This window comes from Eschrichtius robustus, chromosome 13 (assembly GCF_028021215.1).
Source record: "Eschrichtius robustus isolate mEscRob2 chromosome 13, mEscRob2.pri, whole genome shotgun sequence".
NCBI classification, from domain to species: domain Eukaryota; kingdom Metazoa; phylum Chordata; class Mammalia; order Artiodactyla; family Eschrichtiidae; genus Eschrichtius; species Eschrichtius robustus.
This window is the reverse complement of record NC_090836.1, coordinates 18346090-18370676: the sequence shown is the minus strand read 5'-3', so window position 1 is coordinate 18370676 and position 24587 is coordinate 18346090. Positions and strand designations below refer to the sequence as shown.

Sequence of the window (24587 nt, the reverse complement as noted above, 5' to 3'; positions counted from 1 at the left end):
TGTATTTTAAACACGTTATCTCCTTGAGACTTTATGATTTCTCTGGTCGGGACCAAGCGTGAGGGGCACTGATTGTAAACCCATGGGAAGCCAAAGCCCCACTTTCGGGGGGCAAGGGTTAAAGGTCGCCCTTCGGGAGCGCGGCGACTGGTCCAGAGGAGTCACCAGGTTTCCCGGGGCACTGGGGCGATTTTTCGGCTTGAGCTTGCGTTGCTCAAGCGAGACATTCCCACGCAAGGATACAGCCTGGCAGCCGTTTCCTCCGTGTGGAATGAGCCCTTCCTTTCCCCGGTCCGCTCAGGGGGAAAATGGTGAAACCCCCAAATCCGCTTCTTTATGTGGTTAATACAAAGGCGCATACAGAGCCTGGGGTAAAAAAAAATTACAAGTGCAAGTGACCTTGCGTGTTTTAACGTTGGGAAACTCGACTCTGGGGATAAAGGAATAGTAGACTGTTAAGTTTCGGCATCTAATGAATTGGGGAGACGCACATTACTTGTAAAATCCTTGTCTCGCGCGCCCCAAGTTTGCCGCTCCGCGGCGGAAAGCTGGGCCGAGCGGGGGTGGGGAGGGTCTCCAGTCCCAGGCGCGGCGTTCGCTCGGGGCTTCTTCCCAGTTTCCTGCCTCGGAGTCGCCGCGTCCGCCTCAGCCCAGAGCAGTTTGTGCAATTGAGAAACTCGATAGGAGGCAGCAGCTGATCTCCCACCACCCTAAAAATAATCCGCTCGGCGCCCGGCGTGCTTCGGCCAGGGGAGGAAAACGCTGCCTTCGGAGTAAGTGAGTCCGTGTCTTCTACATAAATAGCGTTTCAGAATTTTACAGAAAACTCTCAGCTGTCGATTTTGATCTAATCTTTCGGCAACCAGAAGGCTCCCGCGCACTCTCGCGGCGCTTCGCCGTCGCCGTCGCTATTTCTAGGATGAAGGGACCGGGCCCCAGCCGGGGAAGAGAGGGCGTGGAGATCAGGTTTCCAGCTTTGCTTAGAAAACTCTGGTCGGCTCCTGCTTAAACCAACTGGATGTAGTGAAAGGAGTTATTACATTTTTTTTTTTCCCTCTCAGACATTTCCGTCTTGTTCACGAGGTAACTTTCCATCTGCTTAATTTGTGTTCCTCTTTGATTTATAGGAGTTCTGCGTCCTGCTTTGAATTTTACACTTAAGACAGTGTAGGAAGCCGGTGTTTCGAAGGTAGTGCAAGTGCACCAGTAGGGGTTTGAAGCAGCATCAAGCGATTGCCCAAGGTATTTATTTGTTGCTTTATTTGTCCAGTGTGGGATTAAAAAAAAAAAAAAAAAGAATCACTGGAGTGTCTGTGTAAGGAATCTTATCTGCTGAGTTGTTCCAACGTTGCCTTTGGTATGCAGTAGAACTTCGATGGGTGCTTCAGATCAGGCACTAAATCAGAAGTCGGGACTTTTTTGCTTGTGATTTCCTACTTGGATGTGTCATTCATACATAGATAGACAGATGTCTTTTACTTCGTATTTTATGAACCATGGACTGAATAACTTCAAATAACTTAATTACATTTGTTTTCCTAAGTGATCTGATCCTGTACATACCCTAGATGATGATAAAGGCTTGAGTAAGTTCTTTAAAATGTTGTGTTTGTATCTCACAACATAAGTTAGTTAATCTCTGAATAACTGAAGAATGAGTTATATTGTGTGTGAGAATGCAAGCTTTTTATATTGCATTTAGCATGTTTTCTTCAGGTGTTTCCAGCATGTTAAATTCTCTGGGATTGCTGTTCCATCTGTCTGCTGGGTGAACAGAAAAGAGCACTAGTTTTCACTTATTTACTTTATATTCATCAACTGAATCCAAATGTTATAAGTCCTGAGGGTGTGGAACTTCACCCAATACATTTCAAGGCATAAGAATACTGAGGGTAGTATTCTTGCCATGAAATCGTAAGTTTGGTCATCAAGGAGTATTTTTGTTTTACGTTTTCTACTCTACAGACCATCCCTAGAATCGAAGTTTCACTTTTGGTGTCTGTCTTTAAAGTTCATTGGCAAATTCTCCAACCCTATCAGCTATCATAAACAGTTGAACATCTTCCTATGGGTTTATGCTTGTGGGGAGAAAAATGTCATATCTTCCTATCAGGCCTCCTTCCCTCTCCCTCCCCCTGGATGCTGGGGCCTCTGTCAGTGTTGGCTGAACTAGACAGCTCCAGAAGGGGTGGGGCTGTAGGTGTCATGTGACAGCATTTATCCAGCAAGAGCAGCAATTCATACCCTTTCCAAAGCATTCCCAACTTAACCTGGGTTCTGGGAGGGAAACCCTGAATGACAATTGGAGATTTAAGAATTAGTTGAAAAATCCTGATTGAATAAAACGCCTCAGGTGAACACAAACAATGTCGACAGATCTGCAATAAGTTTACTTTTTCCCTCTTTTTGTCCGTGTTGGGTTGTAGTAAGGGCTGGTTATTAGAATGTGCCGCATACAGCCTGGGTGTTGGGGAGGAGAAGGGTAAGGGGAAAAGGATAGAGGAAGAGGCAGAAGAAAAAGCAAAAGGAGGGATGCAGAGAGAGACAGTGAACAGGCTGGGAGCCAAGGGGAAATGTGAGGTTAAGATTATGGTAGAAAAACATCATTCTAAAGTTTTTACTTCACCAGTATGAAGTATGCACTTTAGTGCCATTATGTCATTGTATATTTCCCTGTCTTTTGGATCATAACCTTTACATTATACCAAGAATGTTTGGGATTAATCTAGTCTGATTTATATAGCCTAAGACCACAGGGACTGTTTCTGTTATGTGCAGTGCTGAACTCCTAGTGCCCAGTGCATGGTCAGTATCAAGAAGTGTTTTTACACTTAATCGATTAATGGCCTAAAGTCCCAGACATCAAGTGCATGGCTAAAAATATTCTTTGACTTTTTCAGGTTGTTGTACTTTTCTGATATTTTCTTTCCACAGTTACGTATCCAAAGGTTACTTAATTGGTAGGTTTCAGGATTGATTAAATACCTGGCAGGCAGTGCTTATCGTTAATGAAGTATATATATGTTTTGCAAATTCAGATTATATTTTAGCATCTGGCTCAGTGATCATGATGAAATATCAAGGTTTATAAATGTAGCCAATTGGAATACTATAACTTTTGATAAGATTATAAAACGAGCTAAAGTAAAAATTATTTTCCGGTTTGTTCTAGGAAACAGTTTATACATGTCTTTCAATTAAGAGTGAACTTAAAGTTTCCTTGTATCACTTCTATTAAGTAAAGGATGTAGTCTTACAAATTCCATTACAAGCTATGATTTTTCAGTTTCTGTTTTCTTCATTTTTACCAGAAATACATCTAACATACAATTATAAACTCAGAACTTCCATTTTACTGCTAGTTTAAAAATCTCAAGTCCTTTTAAAAATTCCCTTATCTAGCTTAGAACCTTAACAGTTGGTAAGGATTTGGCAAGTATATAACCTCATCTTGAGTTTTAAAAAAATGTAACATTTTATTTAAAAAAGATGAAAAAAGGTCTTGACTAGAGAACATAAGAAAAAAAAGTGTTACCAGAAATAATATGAGAGGAATTCCATATGACCACTTACAGACTGTTAATACACAGACTTTCTAACTAGTTGTTCTATTCATATGTTTTATAAAATTTTTGTTTAAAATTTGATTTCTCCAATAGTTTGCCTACTGTTGCCAGTCTTTTCTGTATAACACATTTTGTTCTTTTCTAGGAAAAAATATGATTCGTGACCATTGGTAAATCAATTATCAATGAAAGGGAAGAGAGAAAAGGTACTATTTTAGTTATCTAAACCTTTGCCAAGCTTGAATAACCTAACTCAGAATCCAAGGTGACGTAAGTATGGAAAAGAAACAAAGTCCAGTGAGGTTGAAAGCTTAAACTGCTGCTTATTTTAATATGAATAGATAAGAGATTGCTTTAAAAAAACAGGTTGGAAGCTATGTGATGGAGTGGGATGAAGATAGTTTATAGTCAGACACGTGTATGTGGATTCTGGCTACTCTGCTGGTTGGCAAGTTATTGAACCTCTCTGAACATCAATGGCATCTTCTGTAAAATATGAAGAGCGCCACAAACATTGCTTCATTGTTCTGAGGGCTTAAATAATGTATGCAAAGTTCCCAGAATTTAGTAGGTGCTAAATAAATAGTAGACATTATAAAAGAAGTTTTCCGAATGCTAAAACTCTTGCTGGCATTTCACATTTGATGAAATAGACCCTGGCTCTTAGACCATGTTTCAGCACAGCAGTAAGAGTTCACTGAAAATGTTGTAAGTCAGAGCTTGTCACTCCTCTGACCTCCACCCTCTCAGGGGCTCCATTTCTTTCAGAGTAGAAGCCAGAGTCCCAACAATGGCTAAGAAAACCGTGTGTAATCTTGACCTCTGTTTCTTCTCTAAGCTTGTCCACTTCTCCTCTAATGCAATAGAGCTTTCCAATAAAAAGGCATCCTTTGTTTCAAAACTTGAGTAGGGTGCATTTCATGTAAGAATAGGCTGTGACCCTGGGACCTCAGTAGTTTCATTAACTTGTCACTTGAATTATATTTAATTAGTCTTAAACACTTGATTTTTCTATTGTTCAGAAAAAGGCTGTATGCTGGCTGCCTCCGCGTTGGTCTCGTTGTATTACTATTTCCTGCAATGAATGAAATGTTGCAGTAGATTGTGTCCAGCTGAAGTTGTTTGTGAAAGCATTTTCAATGAATGACCATGGGAAAGGATTTGATATTACACCATTTTGACTTTTCAGTCAGTTTCATTTTTCCCCCTCCTTTTTCTTGATAAACAACCATTTTTGGTTTTTGATTATTTATTTAGACAAACACTCCTTTGAGCTACCACTATTGGTAGATATCAATTATTATGTATTTTCCAAATTAAAATGGAATATTTTAATCTGGAAAAAATACCTATTGAAAAGTGGACCTTATGGAAGGTATAAGGCCTTTAAAGATAAGTAAATCTTGAATAACTTTGGCATAGAGTTTTCTACTTCCTCAACTGCAAAGGTAAAGGGGGTTAATTTTGTGATATAACACCTCTTTAAGGCTATAAGTTAATGAAGGAGAATTTCATAATAAGAGGCTTTTCCTCCTTTCTCTCCCTTTTAGAGTAAACTATATAAGAAGAAATGAGCCTTTCATTCTGTGGTAACAATATTTCTTCATATAATATCTATGATGGTGTGTTGCAAAATCCCTGTTTTGTGGATGCCCTCAACCTGGTCCCTCACGTCTTCCTGTTGTTTATCACTTTTCCAATATTGTTTATTGGTAAGTACCCTACTGTCCTACAGTTCATCACCTAGTGTTTATAAGAAGAGTCTTGTTAATGGCTGAGATTTGGTATAATGTTGATGTAATTTCTCCAGCATGGGAACTAGCATGCAAGTCTGCGGGAAAAGAACAAGCAAGTATTTCGCTTTCCAATTACTTATGTTTTTGGCGTCTGATATTCTATAGATAAAGTAGAAGTCACATGCCTTCCTAGAAATGGACTTCAAGTAGCAGCAGTTTTTTAAAAAGAGGGAAAGAGAATTATATGAGATAGATCAAAAGTATTTGGTGAGTGCTTGCTTTGTGCTAGGTGAAGAGAATGAAAAATGGGTAAAACACAGTACTTGCCTGGAATATTCACAGGAATTTTCCAGTGAAACAAGTGTGTCAGAAAGTGAAGAGAAATGCCAACACCACCTTGTAAGCGCATTTACAGATACAGGAACAAATTATCCTGGGCGTTTGCCTGCCAGAGCAACTAACTTGCTTTGGGGCTGGTGGGGACAATGCATAGAGTGACATGTTTGGGGACTTGAAAGATACAGAGCGTGCAAGTAAAAAATAGGGTGTGTTTCAGGTAGAAAGCGTACATGTGCAAACTATTTAGGAAGAAGGTAAAAATATAGTTTTCCCTATTATTTTGCAGTTTACATATATATATCCACACAAAATACAATTATTTAGAGCGATTATGTATAATTTGTATAACTTTTCCAAAACAAAATAGACCTTCTAGCATTTTAAAATTATAAAATATTTTTCATATATAAAAATGACAGAGGTTAATGTAATAAACATTTATTGACTTTACCACACTCACTTTAAGGAATCTAAAAGTATGAATGCCATTTCCTGATCCTCTTACTCTTCCTGCATCCTATGTTACTGTCCTTTCAAAAGAGGTAACCACTATTTTGAATTTGGTGCTTAATATTCCCATGCATGATTTTGCTCATAAAAATAAATGAAAAAACAATCAGACTGTTTTCTTAAGCAAGCAAGCATAATTTAAGTATCTGCTTTAAAGAAATGTTTAAAAATAATTTGTAAGTTTTTATTTCTTCATTGACCAAGTCTTAATTGAGAGATTACTATGTACCTAGCATTCTAACAGTGACCAAAGGAATTCTGTTATATGACATGTATTATGCAGAGGCCAACATAACTCTTGGTACATAGTTATTCATGTCAAACAAATGCATAGACATTAAATATATTGGGACCAGGACTTCTTGTTGTATGTGTGGTGGCATTTGTAGGACATTAAGAATGCCCTTTGGCCAAAAGTAGAACATTGTTTTTATTGCAATTGTACAGTTAATAATTCCTTTTTGACATCCAGTTAACTTATTGAGAGCAATTATTATTACAGTCCTGTTTGCATCTCTAGCAGGGAACACAGAGGCTGGCAAAAGGGTATTTGAATCAAGTGGAATTGGAATTAACATTGTCAAAGGGAAATGGTGGAGAAAAATGCAGGCTACTGATCCATAACATTGGCTACTTGAGTTAGTGAGAAATCATAAATAAATCTCAAAGAAGTGTCAGGTATAAGAAAAATGGCAATGTTGCAAAAAAAGACAGAGCTTGCCTGCAGGAGTTTACAGCATAAATTCTAGTAGAATATGCGAAATGTAACTAATTTTCAAATAATGAACAACTAAGATATGAATCAGTATTCTTTTCAAAGAATGCTTTAGGGGTCCCTTTTGTCCAGAAATACAGAAATTTCTTCCTTCAGTACTTTTAGCACACACCCCCATTCATTCTTGAAGTATGTGGGGTTTCTCTATAGTCAAAAAATTGAGAAAATAACAGTGACAAAAGAGACAAGAGTGGGCTCCTTTCTTAGCACCTCATATATGAGTTGACATTACTCTGTGTTTTTGAGGGGAAACCATCAAAATTTTACTAAAACGTAATCTGGTAACTAATCCTTTTCTTCAGTGAGGAGCTAAGGGTGAACCTATAATGTTCTTGAGCCTCCTTAAAAGCTTGTCAATCAACAACGCTTTAGCTTTCTTTGAGAAAATACCACTAGCACTGCTGAATAGTGCTGGCCGAGTCATAGGTTATCATTTTTCTTGCATGATATGCATATGATTAAGAGTTGACTCAACCAATGGGTCCTATATTTCATCCCCAAGTATAGGGTTTTTTTTCGGTCAATCCTCCCACAGACCTCATCTTTTGAAAGATTTGAAACTCCAAATTGCTTTTGTTAATATCATCATTGATTTATTTTTCTTTTGAGTGAATCAGAGACCTGTCAGTAAGAGCTTAATGAGCATGAAATAACCAGAGTTTGTGTTATTCCTGAGCAAGGCAACGAATGTTAACGTGTTAACCTAGGCAGTCTTGGAAAAATTAATTGAAGTTGTTCTTTTTTTTTTTTAACATAGTGAAAATAGCCCAGGATTTCTATTGCTATCCTAGAAAGGAATAAGGTTTCAGGATCCCCCTGCCACCCAGCATATCACAATGTAAATTATTTCCATGATTCTAATTGATCCTTTGTTTATCTCTTTACCTTTTTCAGGGTGGGGGAGTCAAAGCTCAAAAGTACAAATTCATCACAATACATGGCTTCATTTTCCTGGACACAACCTGAGATGGATTCTTACATTTGCCCTCCTATTTGTGCATGTGTGTGAAATAGCAGAAGGCATCGTTTCAGATTCGTAAGTGACTCCACTTAGTTAATGGGATTACGCAATCCTAGTGGGTACGTTGCTATGGATAGTAGTTGAGAGTGTAACGTACCAAGTCAGCCTTAACTGTTTGGTTATAACTTATTAGGCGCCAAAGCTGTCACCCACTTTATACGATAAACATGCACGTTGTCTGTATTTTTGTGGTGCTGCATCCTTTCTCTGATAATACAAGTTCAGATCTCTGGGGCTTCTGTTCATTGCTGTGCTTTCTGTTTCTTCGCGCCTTTGTCTACAAAGCCCTGGCAGAAAGTTCTCTCTTTTTAAACACTTTGACGTTTACCTTATCTTTCAAAATAGATATAAATAGCAGGAAGGACTGTCTATTTTAACATATAGCGCCAATGGTTATATATTTATGTATAAATATATATACCCAGTTCTCAGATATTTCAATTTACTTTGTAAAATAGCAGAGATAGATGAGGCAGGCATTAAAGGAGTCTGAGAACCAGTGAGGATGCGGCTACAAGTTGAGGCAAAGCACATAACTATTTCAAACTCAGGATTTGTCATGAAACCCCTATTTTTGAAGGAATTTTGTCATTCTTATAAAAGAAGAAGTTTGTATTAGGCAGTTAGAATGTAATGAATTCTACTGAACTTGAGCATAATGTGGGAGAAATATTTTTATCACATAGTAACAGAAAATAAACTCAAGTAATAGGAAAATTTCGATTATGAAATTACACTAAATGGTATATCTTTCATTGAAGAATTGATATGAAAAGGTCTTTAAAGTCTAAAAAAGAAAGTTTTGAAAATCATTTTCCTCTTATCGAATAAGAACCTCTCCTGAGTTTTATGTTTTTCTGTCGCAGTTAACAAGGAATGAAACTTCAAGAGTTTTGTCATGGAGCCATCTATTTTGTAATGTTTTATGACAGTTCTTTGCATATATGTGCACATCTTAGTTTCTGATTAAAAGTAAAATCAGAGACCCTAAGATATGTCGCCTCTCCAAGCATTTAGAAGCATATTGGCTGTTATCTTATTGAGACTTGCTTACAACTCTTTGGCATTTTTGTATTATATTGTATTAGCATATCCAATTCTAGTCTTCATTTTTTTATTCCCTTAACATATAGGCTAACTCTCCATGTTTTTATGTACTTGTATATAGTGGAAGTCCCATGTGTCCTAAAAGCTTGACATCGTGTGGGCAAGGATGAGTCCTCCTTTCCAACCTCATGGTTGATGTGTAGATTCAGTCAGAGACTTAGGACAGAGGCTGAGCTAATAATGAGGACATGTGCTAATGACGGAACCTTTTTTTATAGCCGTAGTGATATAAGAGACCCATGCTAAAAACAAGCAGAAGTACACCTTTGATCTTGTGCTACCCTCTCCCATTCTTTTGCTGCAGACTCTTCTCCTTCCCCTTTTCATCCAGGACTCTCCAAAAGACATCTTCCAGTTACTTCTGAACCCAAAGATTTTGTTTGCTTTCTCTCATGCCTTGTCCTATTCTGGAAACTGCTTCTGCAAGTATCCCAGAGAACATTAATGATGGCTTCATGGACATCTTTTCCTCTTTAACATACTTATCATATTTGACACTGCTGATCATTCCTTCCTTCTTTCTTTTTTTTTTTTTTAACAAAATTTTAAGAACCGTTTTTTACCTAAAATATCACAAATGCCCATTATAATTAGTGAAACAATGCACAGACTTTCCTGATTGAATATTTGATTTTCTTTTTTAGTAATACAAATATTAAAGCTATTAATTTTTCTTTTGAAACATCTTGTTTTGCACCGGTTTTCCTAAGAAGTATTCTCTTTTTTATTTCTATCTAAGTAATTTGTGATTCTGGTGGAGATACTCTCCTAGGTCTAGGAGTCATTTTCAGTTTGCTCTTTAATCTGATTTGATTGGTTTATTATTAGAGCATGTAATTTATTAAATGAATACCTTCTGGGACATTAACATCTTCATTATAGTCAAATATTTCATCATTTTATAAGTAATTAATGAGTATTAAGAAATAATATATATTCTTTATAGGAGACAAAATTTTATTGAGTTTACTCATTGGATTGCTACAGTCTTGTATGTTCATTATTTTTATATTATTTAATCCATCAAATTTGAAAAGTGTAAATTAAAATCTTCACTATTACTGTGTTTTCATTTAGGTTTTCATTTCTACCATTTTCTCTTTTTTTGAAATTGTTCTTTTGTTTTCTGTGCTATATAGTTTTTGGTTTTCTCTCTAACTTTCTGACTAAAGATTTTCTGCTATAATGGGGTATTTATGCTTCTACCAAAACACTTAAGTCTGCAAATCTTCCTCTAAAAATAATAGAGGTTAAAGGAAAGAATAGGGTTTTGGGACACTCAAAAACTATACTACATTGTAAGTAGAGCAGTTACAATGTGATAGAAATCTTAATAAAAATACTAGTATGGTTAAGAAACATATTAAATTCCTAATAAAGAAATAAAGTAAATATGACCCTTACTGTAGCTTCTGCTATCTTTATTAATCCTTTATTGTTGCCTCCCTTACTGTCTCTTATTCTTTTTCTAACTTCTTGAATTGACTACTTAATTTATTTATTATAATAATTTCTTATTGAATATGTTTAAGATTATAATTTTCTTCTGGGTATGGTTTTGACCACATTTCATAGGCCTTGATGGGTAGTGTGCTCATTTTTTAATTTTCTAAATATTAAGTGGCCTTTTGATTCTTTCTTTGCTTCAATAATTAAAGAGTATTAGAAGCATTTCTTAATTTCCGTAACGATGAACTATTTATTTCCTACTTTTTCTCTTTGATTATTTGAACTGTTTCTGGGAGGAGGTGGGTGGTTTTTAAGCCAGCTCTTACGCTATCATAGTACTATCACATTTTCATTACCCTCTTTGTATTAATAACTCCAAATGTCCCTGATTATGTTCCAGATCTCCACATACACTTGCCTTTTAGGCATCTTCTTTTGCATGTTTATTAGACACCTTCACAATCCACACATTCCTCTCTCCAATGGGCTCTTCCTCTTAAAATCTTATCGCCATCCGCCCAAGCACCCTGGGAATTGTTCTCTACATCTCCATCACTGTCACACTCATACCCTAACGCTAAGTCCTGTTCATTTTGACAGTCTTTTCCAAGTGAACATATGACTTTAAACATACAATTAAAGCTATTCATAATTTGCTGTTCTACCAACATTAAATTACAGTTACTTTGGAGCATAAGTTAAATGGTTTAAAGTAAGCCTGTAACATACCTGCAAAACACCTTCCTAACTCATACATGCAAATTACTTCTCCAAGTAAAGGTCTCATCACTCTAACCTCTAAGTTACCCTGCTCCAGAAGTGACTACTCTAAGGCTTACTGTGGTCCAAAGAGGAGGAAGAAAAGGACTGTCAAAAGACTGTATTATCTCTTTCATGTTACTGCTGCCAAAGCTCAACTCAGGCTTTCATCATCTCTCACCTGGCCTCTCCCCATAGTTTACTAACTACTTTCCTTCTTCTGTGTCTCTCCCCTCACCTCAGACACACACAGTACCTACCAACTCCATCATCCACACTACTACCAGATTGATCTGTCTCTAAAACCCTAATCTTATTCTACCACTGTCCTGTTAAAGTATTTCTGTTTTCTGCAAGATTAGATTTTAGCTCCTTACCATGGCATACAATGCCTTTCATAATAAAACTGATCTCAAACTTACTATTTAAAGAACATTAAACTACTTGGAATTTTGCACATTCTGTTCCCTGTTTTTTAAGTGCTCTTCCACCACTTTCCTGACTAGTGGCTTCCTTTTTATATTTCAGTTCTCATTGTCAACTATACCTTTTCTGAAACGACCTTCCCAAATCTTCCTCTTTCCTTCACTCTTGAACTATTTACTTCCTTCTCTATACCGTTTGTGTACCAATATATTTCAATAATTTGAGAAAATGTAAATGTTTAACTGTATGGCATTATTAATACAAATGGACTTGAGGGCTGTCTACCATGCACATCTGTCCTGGCATATTTCCAATCCACCTGAAGCTCTTTATTGCCCTCAGAATGAAGTCTCGTGTCCTTGCAGTCACACTGAATTGCTTGTAGTGGTACCCTTGGACGTATCTGGACCCTCTGCCTGGAGCAGTCTTCCTCTCCTTCCTCTGAGGAGCAATTCCTCTTCTTAAGGTTTCAGTTTAGAAGTCACTTCTTTCTCAAGGCTTTCTCTGTCTCAGGCACTAGCCTTGCATGCATTCCCAGTCCCTTCACCTGTGTTATAATTCCCTATTTCCTATTGTTCTTCTCAATAGACTCTAGACTTTGTGACCACAGACACTATATCTTGTCTTGTTCACTGTTGCATCCCACAATCTAATAGTGTCTGGACCAGCAAACACATATGTGTTGAATGAATTAATGAAAATGGAGAAGTCACTGAAGGCCATAAAGTTTGGGAAAACTATCAAAAGAATAAATGTACTTTAACATACAGTAGAGTTCATATTCAGCTGATTGTTTTTCCTTGCTTCAGGTGTTAAATTATTTCAGCAGTTCTGCCCTTCAATATAGGAATTGTTATACATTTGCTTTTGTTGTAAGCATTGTAACATCTTGTTTAGCTGTAGTTACCCAACCCTCCATGTGAGGGTAAGTCTTTTCAGCAGAATTATGTCTCCCAATGTAATCTTCCTTGTATGTTCTTGTAGCATTCTGTATATAAAATACCTCATTTTGTATTTTAAAATTGCTAAGAGAACGTTTTAATGAAAAAGTTGGGAACAAAATGTGATGCTCTCTGGAACCATCAGCTGTAGACACTGATACTGTCCCGCTCTCTGTAGGCGGCGAGAGTCTCGGCATCTCCACCTCTTCATGCCGGCCGTGATGGGATTTGTTGCCACTACAACATCAATAGTATATTATCATAATATTGAAACATCAAATTTTCCTAAATTACTTTTAGGTAAGTATGATCCAAGTGTTGTAATTGTTGTTTTTTCCCCAAAGAGCTATTTGTTTTTCTTTTTCCTCATAGTAAATGCTCTCAGCAAGGGTAGGGATTGGAAGGCATGAGAAAACCATAATAATTAATTCTCCTTTAGTCTCCCATTAAATGTGGAGATGAAGTAAGTTGAGTTATTATAGGCTGTGAAAACTCTATCCCCTCAGGACATCTGATGAGCAAGTCACCCCAGCTAGTTCTGCATGTTTCTGCCTCTGGTTTGGAGGCCTGAGGCATTTTCTGAAGATCCAAGTCTTTCATGGATGCCGTGGGCATGTCACACTCTTCCTAGAATTGCTGTTGAGGCATCGGGGGCCTCTCTGCAGCGGAGTGTGGTTCATTGCATGCTGAAAACTATACTCTCCTGAGAAGCAGCTGCCCCCAAACCATAGCCCCTCACATCTACATCCTGCCTAACATTACTTTTTATAAGCCTCTCTTGCCTTCTTGTCCTGTGGAAATCAGAGACTGTCTAAAGTTTTCCTAATTTTATTTTTTGCTTTATGCTGAAATAAAGAACTCATCCCAAATAGTTACATGTAATACTGTGATCCATCCTTGCATTCCTTGGTGTACACTTTCATATAGAAAGCTGAGGTGAAGATACAGAACATGGATTATGCATGGGCTGCAGGGGCCTGTGTGTCCTCTGAAGTGGTAGGCAGAGTTGTATGTTTTTGTGTGAATAAATGTTTACAGTTTTCTAAGGTTCATGGATTTCGTTTGATTGTTATTTGATGAAAATGACATTGACTACTGAATATAGCAGTTAGGAAAAGGAATGATTAAACCACACAAATATTATTTTATTTGTTTATCCAGAGGACATTAAAATTTGAAATGAATAAGTGATAAGTGCTGATTATTTAATTCTGTCTTGCGTCACATCATATGATTCAGCAAAGGTAATCAAATAAAAACAAGTAGTCAGAGTTCAATATTAATTTAAAAGGCTTGTCCAAGTCAGAATTATCTTAATAGAAAGCTGTTTGGTACAAAATTGTAGGCAGATATTATTACGGAAATCTTATGTAGGTGCCCAAAAAAGGCAACAGCAAAAATATATATAACATTGGGAATTCAATACTCTTGACATTAAGTTTCTGAAAAACTGATGCGGATATAAGAGTTATAAGGTGTAATTAGAAAGGAAATGTGCAATTTAATAATATTTTGAAGGAAATGCAGTCAGAATCCGGCTCTAAATTTTCATGTAGATACAAGACAGAGGGCACAATTTGATCATATTTCTGGAAGGACTTATAGAGTTAAAAGCTAGTCTAACTTTCTCCTTATTTTAGGAGAGAAATATTTGGACCTAGAAGAATCACACATTTTAAGAACCCAGAACTAGTAATTTTGTCCCAGCATTATGTTATGAACATCACCAAACATACAGAAAGTTGAAAGCATTAGATGAATACTTATTTTACTACCACCTAGATCCTTCAGTGTACATTTTCTTCTATTTATTTTATCAAATATCTACATCCTTCCACTCCCCTATTCATCCATCAATTCATCTTAATTTTTTGATGCATTTTTAAGTAAGTTGCAGGCATTGCTATTCGTCACTCCCTGATTATTTCAGCATGCATATTATTAGCTAAAGTTAAATATTTGTTTGCAGTTCTTTTTGTGAGATAAAATTTACATACCAAAGTACAGAAATCTTAATTTGTTAAATGCATACACCTGTATAGCCCTATCATGATCTAGAACACCGTAATCATCCGTGAAAATTTTCTTGTGCCCCTTACTAATCAATCCTCATTTTCATCTCTGTAGAGGCACATCTAACCGATTTTTTTCTCACCGTGGATTAGAGTTGCCTGTTCTAGAACTTCACATAAATTGAATCATACAGTGTAAACTCTTCTTTGTAAGACTTCTTTCTCTCAGCATGACTTTTGGAGGGTCATCCATCATGTAGTATCAATCAGTATTTTGTTCTTGTGATTGTTGGGTTGTATTCCGCTGTGTAAATACACCACAGTTTTTCCATTCTCTTGTCAGTAGACCCCTGGACTGTCTCTGGATTTTGGCTATCATGAAAAAAAGCTGCTATAAACATGCATGTACAAGTTTTTTGTGAATGTATGTTTTTATTTCTCTTGGGTAAATATCTAGGAATGAAATCGCTGGGTCATAGGGTAGGTACATAAATGTTTATATTTGTAAGAAACCACCAGATTTTTTCTCAAAGTGGTTTATTTTACATGCTCACTAACAGTGTGTGGGAATTCCAGTTGTTTCACATCCGTTTGGTGATCTTGATTTTCTAATTTAGCCATGCTGGTGGCTGTGTACTAAGAACACGTTGTGGTTTTAATTTGCATTTCCCTGATGACTAATGATGTTGAACACTTTTGATGAGTTTATTGGCCATTTGTTATTTTTGTGAAGTGCATATTCATATCTCCTGCCCACTTTTTATTGGACTGCATTTTTATTATTGAGTTGTAGGAGTATTTTGTATATACTAGACACTAGCATGTCATCAGACACATGTTTTGAGAATATTTCCCTCCCAGTCTGTGGCTTGCAAACTCAGTTACTTAACAGGGTCTTTTGATGAACAGATTTTAATTTTAATGTAGTATAACTTATTATTTTTTCATGTATATTGCTCTCTTTGTCTTAAATCTTTGCCTTCCCTCAAAATATGTTTCTCTCATATTCTCCTGGGTTTTTTAAGAAGCTTTATACTTTCAGTTTTTATTTTTAGGACTGTGATCCATTTAAAATTAGTTGTGTGTATGGTATATGAGGTTGGTGTCAAGGTTCTCTTTTTTTCCAAATGTATAGCTGTGTTTGAGCACCATTTGTGGAATAGACTTTCCGTTTCTCATTGGATTGCTTTGGGACCTTTGAAAAAATTAAAGCAAATGACTGTTTAAGTATGATCTATTTCTTGGCTCTATATTTTCCATTCCTTTGATGCATTCATGGATTTTTATGCCATCACTATTCTGTCTTGATTACTGTAGCTTTGGAGGTCTTGAAGTCATGTATTACGATCATACAGCTTGTTTTCTTTGTTTTTCTCCCAAGACTGTTTTGGATATTTTAGTTCTTTTTTATTACCATATATGGGTTAGAATCAGGTCGTCAGTTCCTACTTTAAAAAAAAATTCCTTGGGGGGCTTATGATAGGGATCGCACTGAATGTACAGAACAATTTGGGGGAGAACTGACATCTTAAAAATGTTGAGTCTCACAATCCATTCTTTACTTTTTTAGGTCTCCTTCCATTTCCTGTAGCAATATTTTATAGAGATGTAGAGATCTTTCATGTCTTGTTAAAATTATTATTAGCTTTTTTGTTTTACCACTGCTGTTATAAATGGAAGTGTATTTAAAATTTTATTTTCCAATTGTTTCTGCCAGTGTGTAACATACAATGGGTTTTTTATATTGACCTTATATCTTGCTACCTTGGAAATTCACTCATCACTTTTAATTATTGCTCTGTAAGTTTTTTGGGATTTTCTATATAAACAAACATACCATCTGAAAGTAGAGACAGTTATACTTGTTTCTTTTCAAACTTTACGCTTTTTTTTTTTTTTTCTTTTTCTTGCTATATTGCACTACGTAGAACCTCCAGTAAGATGCAGAATAGACATGGTGAGAGTGAAATCCTTATCTAGCTCCTGATTTTAGGGGAAAATAATCTTTCATACTTAATTATAAAATTGATTATAGGCTTTTTATATAAGACCTTATCAAGTAAGTTTTTTTCCTATGCAAAGCTTTGCTTTCTCAAGGGTTTCTTTTTTGTAGTCATGATAAATGTTGAATTTTATTGAAAGACTTTTTTTCTGCATCAGTTGTAGCAATTATATTTCTGTTGTTTCTGCTGATGTACACTGATTGGTTTTTCAAATGATAAAGTAACCGAGCATACTGGGCTAAGCCATACATTGTCATGATTCGTTATCCATGCTACATATTGCTAGAGTTTGTTAGGGTTTTTTACATTTATTGTGAGGGATATTGGTCTGGGTTTTTTTTTTTTTTTTCCCTCACAATAGCTTTGTCAGGCTTTTATATGCTGGGATACACAGATGAATTGGAAAATGTTCTCTATTTCTCTGTTTTCTGAAGGACATTGTGTGAGATTAATTTCATTTCTTCCTTAAATGTTCAGTAGAATTCACCAGTGAAATCATCTGGGCCTGGAGTTTTTACTAAGGAGGGATTTTAAATTATAAATTTATTTCTTTATTATAGACTCTTCAGAGTATCTGTTTCTTCTTATGGCAGTTTTGGCATTTATAGTTTTTGAGAAAATTTCCTTTGTTTTTTTGAAATTACATAAGCTTATTTTTATTTTACTTTTTTTTTTAGATTCAAGGGAAGTTATCTTTATTTCCTTAACTTTTTATTTTATATTGGAGTATAGTTGATTAACAGTGTTGTGATAGTTGATAGTTCAGGTGTACAGCAAAGTGATTCAGTTATACATATACATGTATCTATTCTTTTTCAAGTTCTTTTCCCATTTAGGTTGTTAGATAATATTGAGCAGAGTTCCCTGTGCTTTACAGTAGGTCCTTGTTGGTTATCCATTTTAAATATAGCACTGTGTACATGTCAATCCCAAACTCCCTAACTATCCCTCCCCCTCATCCTTCCCCCTGGTAACCATAAGTTCATTCTCTAAGTCTATGAGTCTGTTTCTGTTTTGTAAATACGTTCATTTGTATCTTTTCCTTTTAGATTCCACATTTAGAGAAAATTTCTATTTCATCTAAGTTTTTTGATTTATTGTCATAAAAGTTGTTCAAGATATTCCCTGATCATATTTTTTAAGTACATAGGATACGTAGGGATAACTCTTCTTTTATTCCTAAAATTGGTAGATCTGTGTTGTTTTCCTGATCAGTCTAGCTGGGGACTGATCAATTTTCTTGATCTTTTCAAAAAAATCAACCTTGTTGGATTTGTTCATTTTCTCAGTTATTCATTTTCTATTGTATTGACTTTCACAGTTATCTCTCATCTTTTTATTTTGTTCCTTGTTATTTCCTTAGCTTTTAATGTGGAAACTTAGGTCATTGATTTTGGACCTAATTTTTTCTAAAGTAAATATCTAAAGCCACAAATTTTCCTCTAAGTATTTTAGTTGCAATTCTTAATTTTTTAATCTGTAGTATTTTCCTTATAACTTAGTTGAAATATTTTCTAATTTCCCTAGTGATTTCTTTTTTAACGTGGTTAATTAGAAATGTATTTTTTTAACACCTTTATTGGAGTATAATTGCTTTACAATGGTGTGTTAGTTTCTGCTTTATAACAAAGTGAATCAGCTATACATATATCCCCATATCTCCTCCCTCTTGCATATTGTTTAATTTCCAAATATTTGGAGATGTCTAGATATCTTAGTGTGTGGAAAAACCCAAAGGTTACCTCCATTATCTCTGCCTAGTGTTCACACTCTGTATACTTTGAGTGTGAGTGGACCTGTGAGTTGAGTGTGAGTGGACCTTGAGTGACTTGAGTATGAGTGGACCTGTGACTTGCTTCCAGCCAGTAAGGTTTGGCAAAGATGAAGATACCAAATCTGTTGAGACTGTAGCCCTAGTCCACACCTGGATTGCAGCCTCATGAGAACCTGAAGCAGAGAACCCAGCTGACCCACACCAGGACCTTTGATTCACAGAAACTGTGAGATAATAAATGTGTGTTGTTTTAAATTTCTGAACCTATCATAATTTGCTAAACAGCAATAGGAAAGTCAATATGCTTACTGTTCTTGATTTTTAATTTAACTTCATCGTGATCAGAGAACATTCTTTATATGATTTCCATTATTTTCAATTTATTGCTTCTTGTTTTCTGAGTATATAGTGTGTACTAGTACCATGTGAATTTAACAATAATATAGATTTTGAAGAGGTGGTGTATTTTTATAATATTAAATATCAATCTTATACATACAAAGTAGTTCAAGGTGGTTGATAATGTTCAGACTTTCTAAATCTTCATTAGGCATATGTGTACTTTTTATTGTCTTTATGAAAAATGACACATTTATCATTATTAAAAGTTTAAAAATTTTCTGATAATACTCTGTCTTGAAGTCTATTTTATCTGATACTAACATAACCACTCCGAGTTTCTAATGCTTCTTGTTTTCATTGTATAGCTTTTTCCACCCACTTATTTTCAATCTACTCTTTCTTTATATTAAAGGTGAATCTCTTTAGATAGCACATAATTTGGTCCGCTTATTTGTTCTAAATCCATTCTGACAATCCCTGTATTTTAAGCTAAAAAAAAAGATATAAGTTTCTATGCCAATGTTCAGTTATTTTTCTCTAAGGAAGTTGTGATCACCCTTAAACTTTCTGGTTTTGATAAGTGTTGTCCAAGCGGGATTGTCTTATGTGTATTTTAGATTTCTTCTTCCTCATCTCATATTCATTTGTACTGAGCTTTATTCAAAGTTCAAAGTATACTGGATCCTTGACAACAGATTTCTAGGAAAGTTTGTGCTTTCATCTCATATTTCTGCAAAATGCTGGCTGTGGTTATGAGATGATATAGATCCCTACTTTTCTGACCTACTTGTGGTCTCATTTGCTCTGTAGGATCAGTGTTCTTCTCTGTGTACTGTGGATGCCTGTGGTGTTTTAAACCATTTGAGTGAGAAGAGTCACTTACTACCTGAATTCTGATCAGTAAAGCAGAAACCCTATTACACTGCTACATAGATTCCATAATAATTCCAGGATAACACCCCTGGAAATTGCAACATACTTACTAATGGATAGGTTACACAGATAACAGTTTGTTAACTCTTCATATAATCAGGGCTTCTTAAAAAACAAGACCAAAAGATAAAATCAACTTTAAAGTCTATAGCATTAATCACACGTTAAGTTCTGTAGAGTATAGTCTGTCCTTATTTACATGTCTCCTTATATCTGCACATCTATCCCACATAATCAGAGTGGAAGCACTAATATTTTAAAGTCATTATCATACTTGCAATTCAAAACTCCAAAAGTGCACTAAAGCATATCTGTTGTTTTCTTAACAAATAAAATTATCTGGAAATAGAATATCTTAAATTGTCTTTGTCAACATTGTATTTATATTGAAATTTCAGTGAAGCTTTAAAAAATAGCAGTGAAAGATTGTATCTTTTCTTTTTACTTTTTATTTTTCCAGCCTTATTCCTGTATTGGGTAATGGCCTTTATCACGAAAACCATAAAGTTGGTCAAATACTGGCAGTCTGGTTGGGGAGTATCAGACCTGCGTTTCTGCATCACAGGCATAATGGTCATTTTGAATGGACTCCTGATGGCCGTGGAGATCAATGTCATTCGCGTCAGAGTAGGTATCTAGTGATTTTTGTATAGTTAGTGGAGTTCAAGACCCGAATATTAAAGATCATTGTCAGTTAAGAATCAGTATTGAAGAGGATAAACAGTGGAATATCATCTACGTGTATAAATATAAAATTGAACTAATTACTAAGTTTCAGACCATTAATGTTCCCGAAATCTCAATATGACCCTGGAATCTATTTACTGTATTCATTCATAAATATTGGTCGAGTGCCTATGATGTGCCAGACATTATGCTTAGTCTATATTATCGATGAAACTGTTTTCATCAGGTAGTTCCATCATCCATGATTGGTCCAAATCAAACCTGGCTTAATCAAACTAGTGTATTTGCAGAAATTTTGAATGGAAAAGAAGATAACCTAATCCAGTTTGCTCATTTCGTTGATGAAGAAACTTCTGTAGACATAACTCTAGCTTTATAGCCAAAGTAACATGGTCAAGTCTCATACCTGGTCTGTGATTACAAACCTATTGTACTTCCCGCCACATAACGCTGCCCGTTATATAGTGTGACATACTAGTGACTGATTTTTCAATGTTCATTTTCCATCACGGCACTCTGAGTTTGCTGTGAATGACATGATACATGTTGCAATGGATAGTGAAAGCAGCGAACATCAGCCAGACCACAAATTAACAGAGAGTGACTCAACAGTGGTGTTGATAACACATTTAAGCAATCTGCATGATGTAAAAATATTCATTTACTTGAATCTACCACTAAGTATCATGAAATATCGTGAAAGGATATCAGGAAAGATTGATTTTTAGCGATAACTCTCTTTTAAAGGGGTAATTGATTTTTAGCATTGGCCCCAGTGTATTAAGTGTGAAATTCTGGAATTTAATTAGAATCTAGTCACAACGAAAGGGAATTTTTTTTTCCTCAAAAGAATATTTCAGAAAGGGATGAAAAGAAGTATGAAAATATAAATTTTGGCCTCATGAAATGAAAATGTAGAAAAGGTTAAAATTTTATTATTTATTTATTTATTTATTTATGGCTGCGTTGGGTCTTCGTTTCTGTGCGAGGGCTTTCTCTAGTTGCGGCGAGCGGGGGCCACTCCTCATCGCGGTGCGCGTGCCTCTCACTACCGCGGCCTCTCTTGTTGCGGAGCACAAGCTCCAGACGCGCAGGCTCAGCAATTGTGGCTCACGGGCCCAGCTGCTCCACGGCATGTGGGATTTTCCCAGACCAGGGCTCGAACCTGTGTCCCCTGCATTGGCAGGCAGATTCTCAACCACTGCGCCACCAGGGAAGCCCAACATTTTATTTGTAATATGTGGAAAAAGAATTAGGTTGTTATCCTGTGGAATTTTTCTTGCCACAGAGATATGTGTTCTTCATGAATCCTCAGAAAGTGAAGCCTCCTGAAGACCTCCAGGATCTGGGTGTGAGATTTCTTCAGCCGTTCGTGAATTTACTGTCAAAAGCGACCTACTGGTGGATGAACACGCTCATCATATCCGCTCATAAAAAGCCTATTGATGGGAAGGCGATTGGAAAATTACCAATAGCAATGAGGGCGGTAACAAATTATGTGTGTTTGAAAGATGCGTATGAAGAACAAAAGGTAAGTGAGTATCTGTTTTTCATGTCCGTGATTGTAGAGAATGGGCCTATTAATATAAAGGCGCTAAGCTTAAATAATACCTACAGTTAGGAAGAGCAGATTTTCTCGATCTGTCTTTCCCAGTAGTTTTGAGTCATGTTAACTGGACTGCTGAGAATATACCAGAAGAGCCTATGAAATATGGTGTGTTAGTTGCCCAGTCACTACATGAGGAGGGACAGAGAGAAGACTGTCTTTTCTCTAGGACCAAATGGAAAGTAAGAATTAAGTTCAGTAATTGTGTATGTCTAATCCTTGTCACCCTATATTAATAATTCATGGAATTTTTATTGTCTTTTTTCAAGTAGCTTGTCAATAATTTTGTTATTTAAAGGGAAAATATCCATGAATAACTTTTGAGAAACTAAAACCCTGAAATTAATTATTAATTAAAATTTGGATTCTGTATTTCAAAATTGGGGAACTAAATTAAATAAAGGGGCATCATCTACCTACTCCGTGTATCATCCTATATGTCTGGCAAAATTGGTTTCTTCTTGTACTTTCTTTGGGTATTTATAATTGCTTTTAAAAATTTAAATATCAGAATCTTTGGATAGTTTCAATTTGTCTTGTTATCATTCTGAGTAGTTTTGTGTGATAGCCACCGTGGTAGATGTATTTTATATTGCTATCACCTACAGATATTATTGTAATTAAAAATAGGAGTATTTACACCAACATTGGAAGGGAATTGGGTATGATGGATCAATTAAAGAGTTTTTGGCTGTTCTAAATCAAGATCAACAAAGCATTTATGGTAAATGATGAAAATGACCTCTGTTTTGTGTCAAAAATGTGTGTTATGAAATTAATATTGCAGGAAATGGTTACTACAAACGAACCTGAGTCATCTCTCTGGTTTCACCTCTGGGAAAAGTATTGCATAATATTTTAAAAACTTCTTTTCTAAAGTAAAGATGAACGCTATAGCCTAAGCATAGCTTAAATTTTCTGAGTGCTCTTTATAATACAGAGTCACTTGAACTCGGTGTGTTAATGTCTTTTATCAATAAACTGTAAAAAATAACTGAATTATTCATCTCACAGGGAGTTGAATATGAAACACGATTGAACTGTAATGCGTTGAGTTAACTTCTTTGCCACAATGAAGAAACTCTATCTACTTCCTCTCCAAGATGTAATTATGATTGTTCAGGTCTTAAAATCTTTTCAACACATGATTGTAGAAGTGTGAAGCCATGAGTTGGCTTAAGCAAATATGCCATTCTTCATTCTGCATTTCTTTAAGGAATAACTAGGAAACACAAGTCTAACGTAACTTTTAAAAAGTTATTGACCCCCGTTTATGGAGATGGGAAATACCTGGAGAAGAAACAATTTGAAGTTGGATGATCTCTTTTGTTTAGCTTGTAACTTGATAGGTGAATCTCTTTTAATCTGGTGACTTCAGAAATCTTAACTAGACTGTCAATAACCTGGACCTTTGTATTTTACTATTTTCTTTTCCATACAGTGTTATTTGGTAATATTCATGACAGATTTATTCATTTTCTAAATCAAAGGGAATTAAAATTAGTTTGGTCTTAAGAATTTGGGGTCATCTTTTGACAACTAAAAATGATACAAAATGTTTGAAAAACTGGTCTGGTTGCTCTTCATTCTCTCTATTTCATTAAAACACATTCAGTAGTTATTGTTTACAAAGGATGCAAGGATACCAGACTATATGTACTGTATTGAAAGGGATTCAGTAACATTTATTTTTAATCTTTTAAAATATCAGAAATATTGGAAGAGATTTCCATAGTTCCTAAGATTAATTGCCGCTCTATTGTTTTATTATGGTTCATCAAGTTTTCTTTTTTTCTTTCAGAAAAAAGTGGCCGATCATCCAAATCGGACTCCATCTATATGGCTAGCGATGTACACAGCTTTTGGGAGACCAATTCTACTTAGTAGCACATTTCGTTATCTTGCTGACTTGCTGGGTTTTGCTGGACCTCTCTGTATTTCTGGAATAGTTCAACGTGTGAATGAAACCCAGAATGGGACAAATAACACAACAGGAGTAAGTTTGTGGTGCTTTTGAAAGGAAACATATTATTGGCAAATTTCTTTATAATTGCTACTTTTTTAAAATGCAGTTTTATGAGCAGTTCAAACAGGCTTATTTGCAGAGAATTGAATGCTTTTTAAAAGAAAGAAAACAATAGTTTTCCTTGTAGAGAAAAACATGAGTGTATGTATTCAATGAATGGATGTGGCCAACAAAATTATTTCTCAGATTCAGAGGCTATAAACATTTAATAAGCGTTTACTGTGTGCCGGAAACGATGCTCAGATATTTCATATTGATTACTTTATTAGATCTTTATAGCAATTCTGTAAAGAATTTTCATGCATGAGTACATGAGGGTGGCTGGGTCACTTTTTTAGAGGCCTATGACCAATGATATTGGCAATGTGATTTTTAGTATGCACTTTTATCTTTTCCTATATAGTAAAAGCCATCACCCTGTTTCACAATGATCAGGGCAAGTCACATTTTACTTTTATTAGATATTATGTTACTGTTGGGGACTATATAGTATAAATTATTTGCTGTTATAAATTTATATCTTATATTTCCTGTTCTTAAGAAAGTCTGCATCATGAACTTCCTACCTAGTTTCT

The 24587-nt window shown here is 35.6% G+C and overlaps 1 protein-coding gene across 1 annotated transcript in view; it reads left to right on the top strand.

The window, feature by feature from the left end:
* Positions 1-520: 520 nt before the first annotated feature.
* ABCC9 (ATP binding cassette subfamily C member 9) overlaps positions 521-24587 on the top strand; it is a 139893-nt gene continuing 115826 nt past the window's right edge. The window contains exons 1-9 of the mRNA XM_068559737.1: positions 521-773; positions 1128-1242; positions 3712-3772; positions 5117-5278; positions 7821-7962; positions 12808-12929; positions 20154-20320; positions 21669-21911; positions 23788-23982. Of these exons, the coding sequence (XP_068415838.1) occupies positions 5137-5278; positions 7821-7962; positions 12808-12929; positions 20154-20320; positions 21669-21911; positions 23788-23982 (1011 nt within the window). The 5' untranslated portion in view covers positions 521-773; positions 1128-1242; positions 3712-3772; positions 5117-5136. The remainder of the gene's footprint in view (positions 774-1127; positions 1243-3711; positions 3773-5116; positions 5279-7820; positions 7963-12807; positions 12930-20153; positions 20321-21668; positions 21912-23787; positions 23983-24587) is intronic.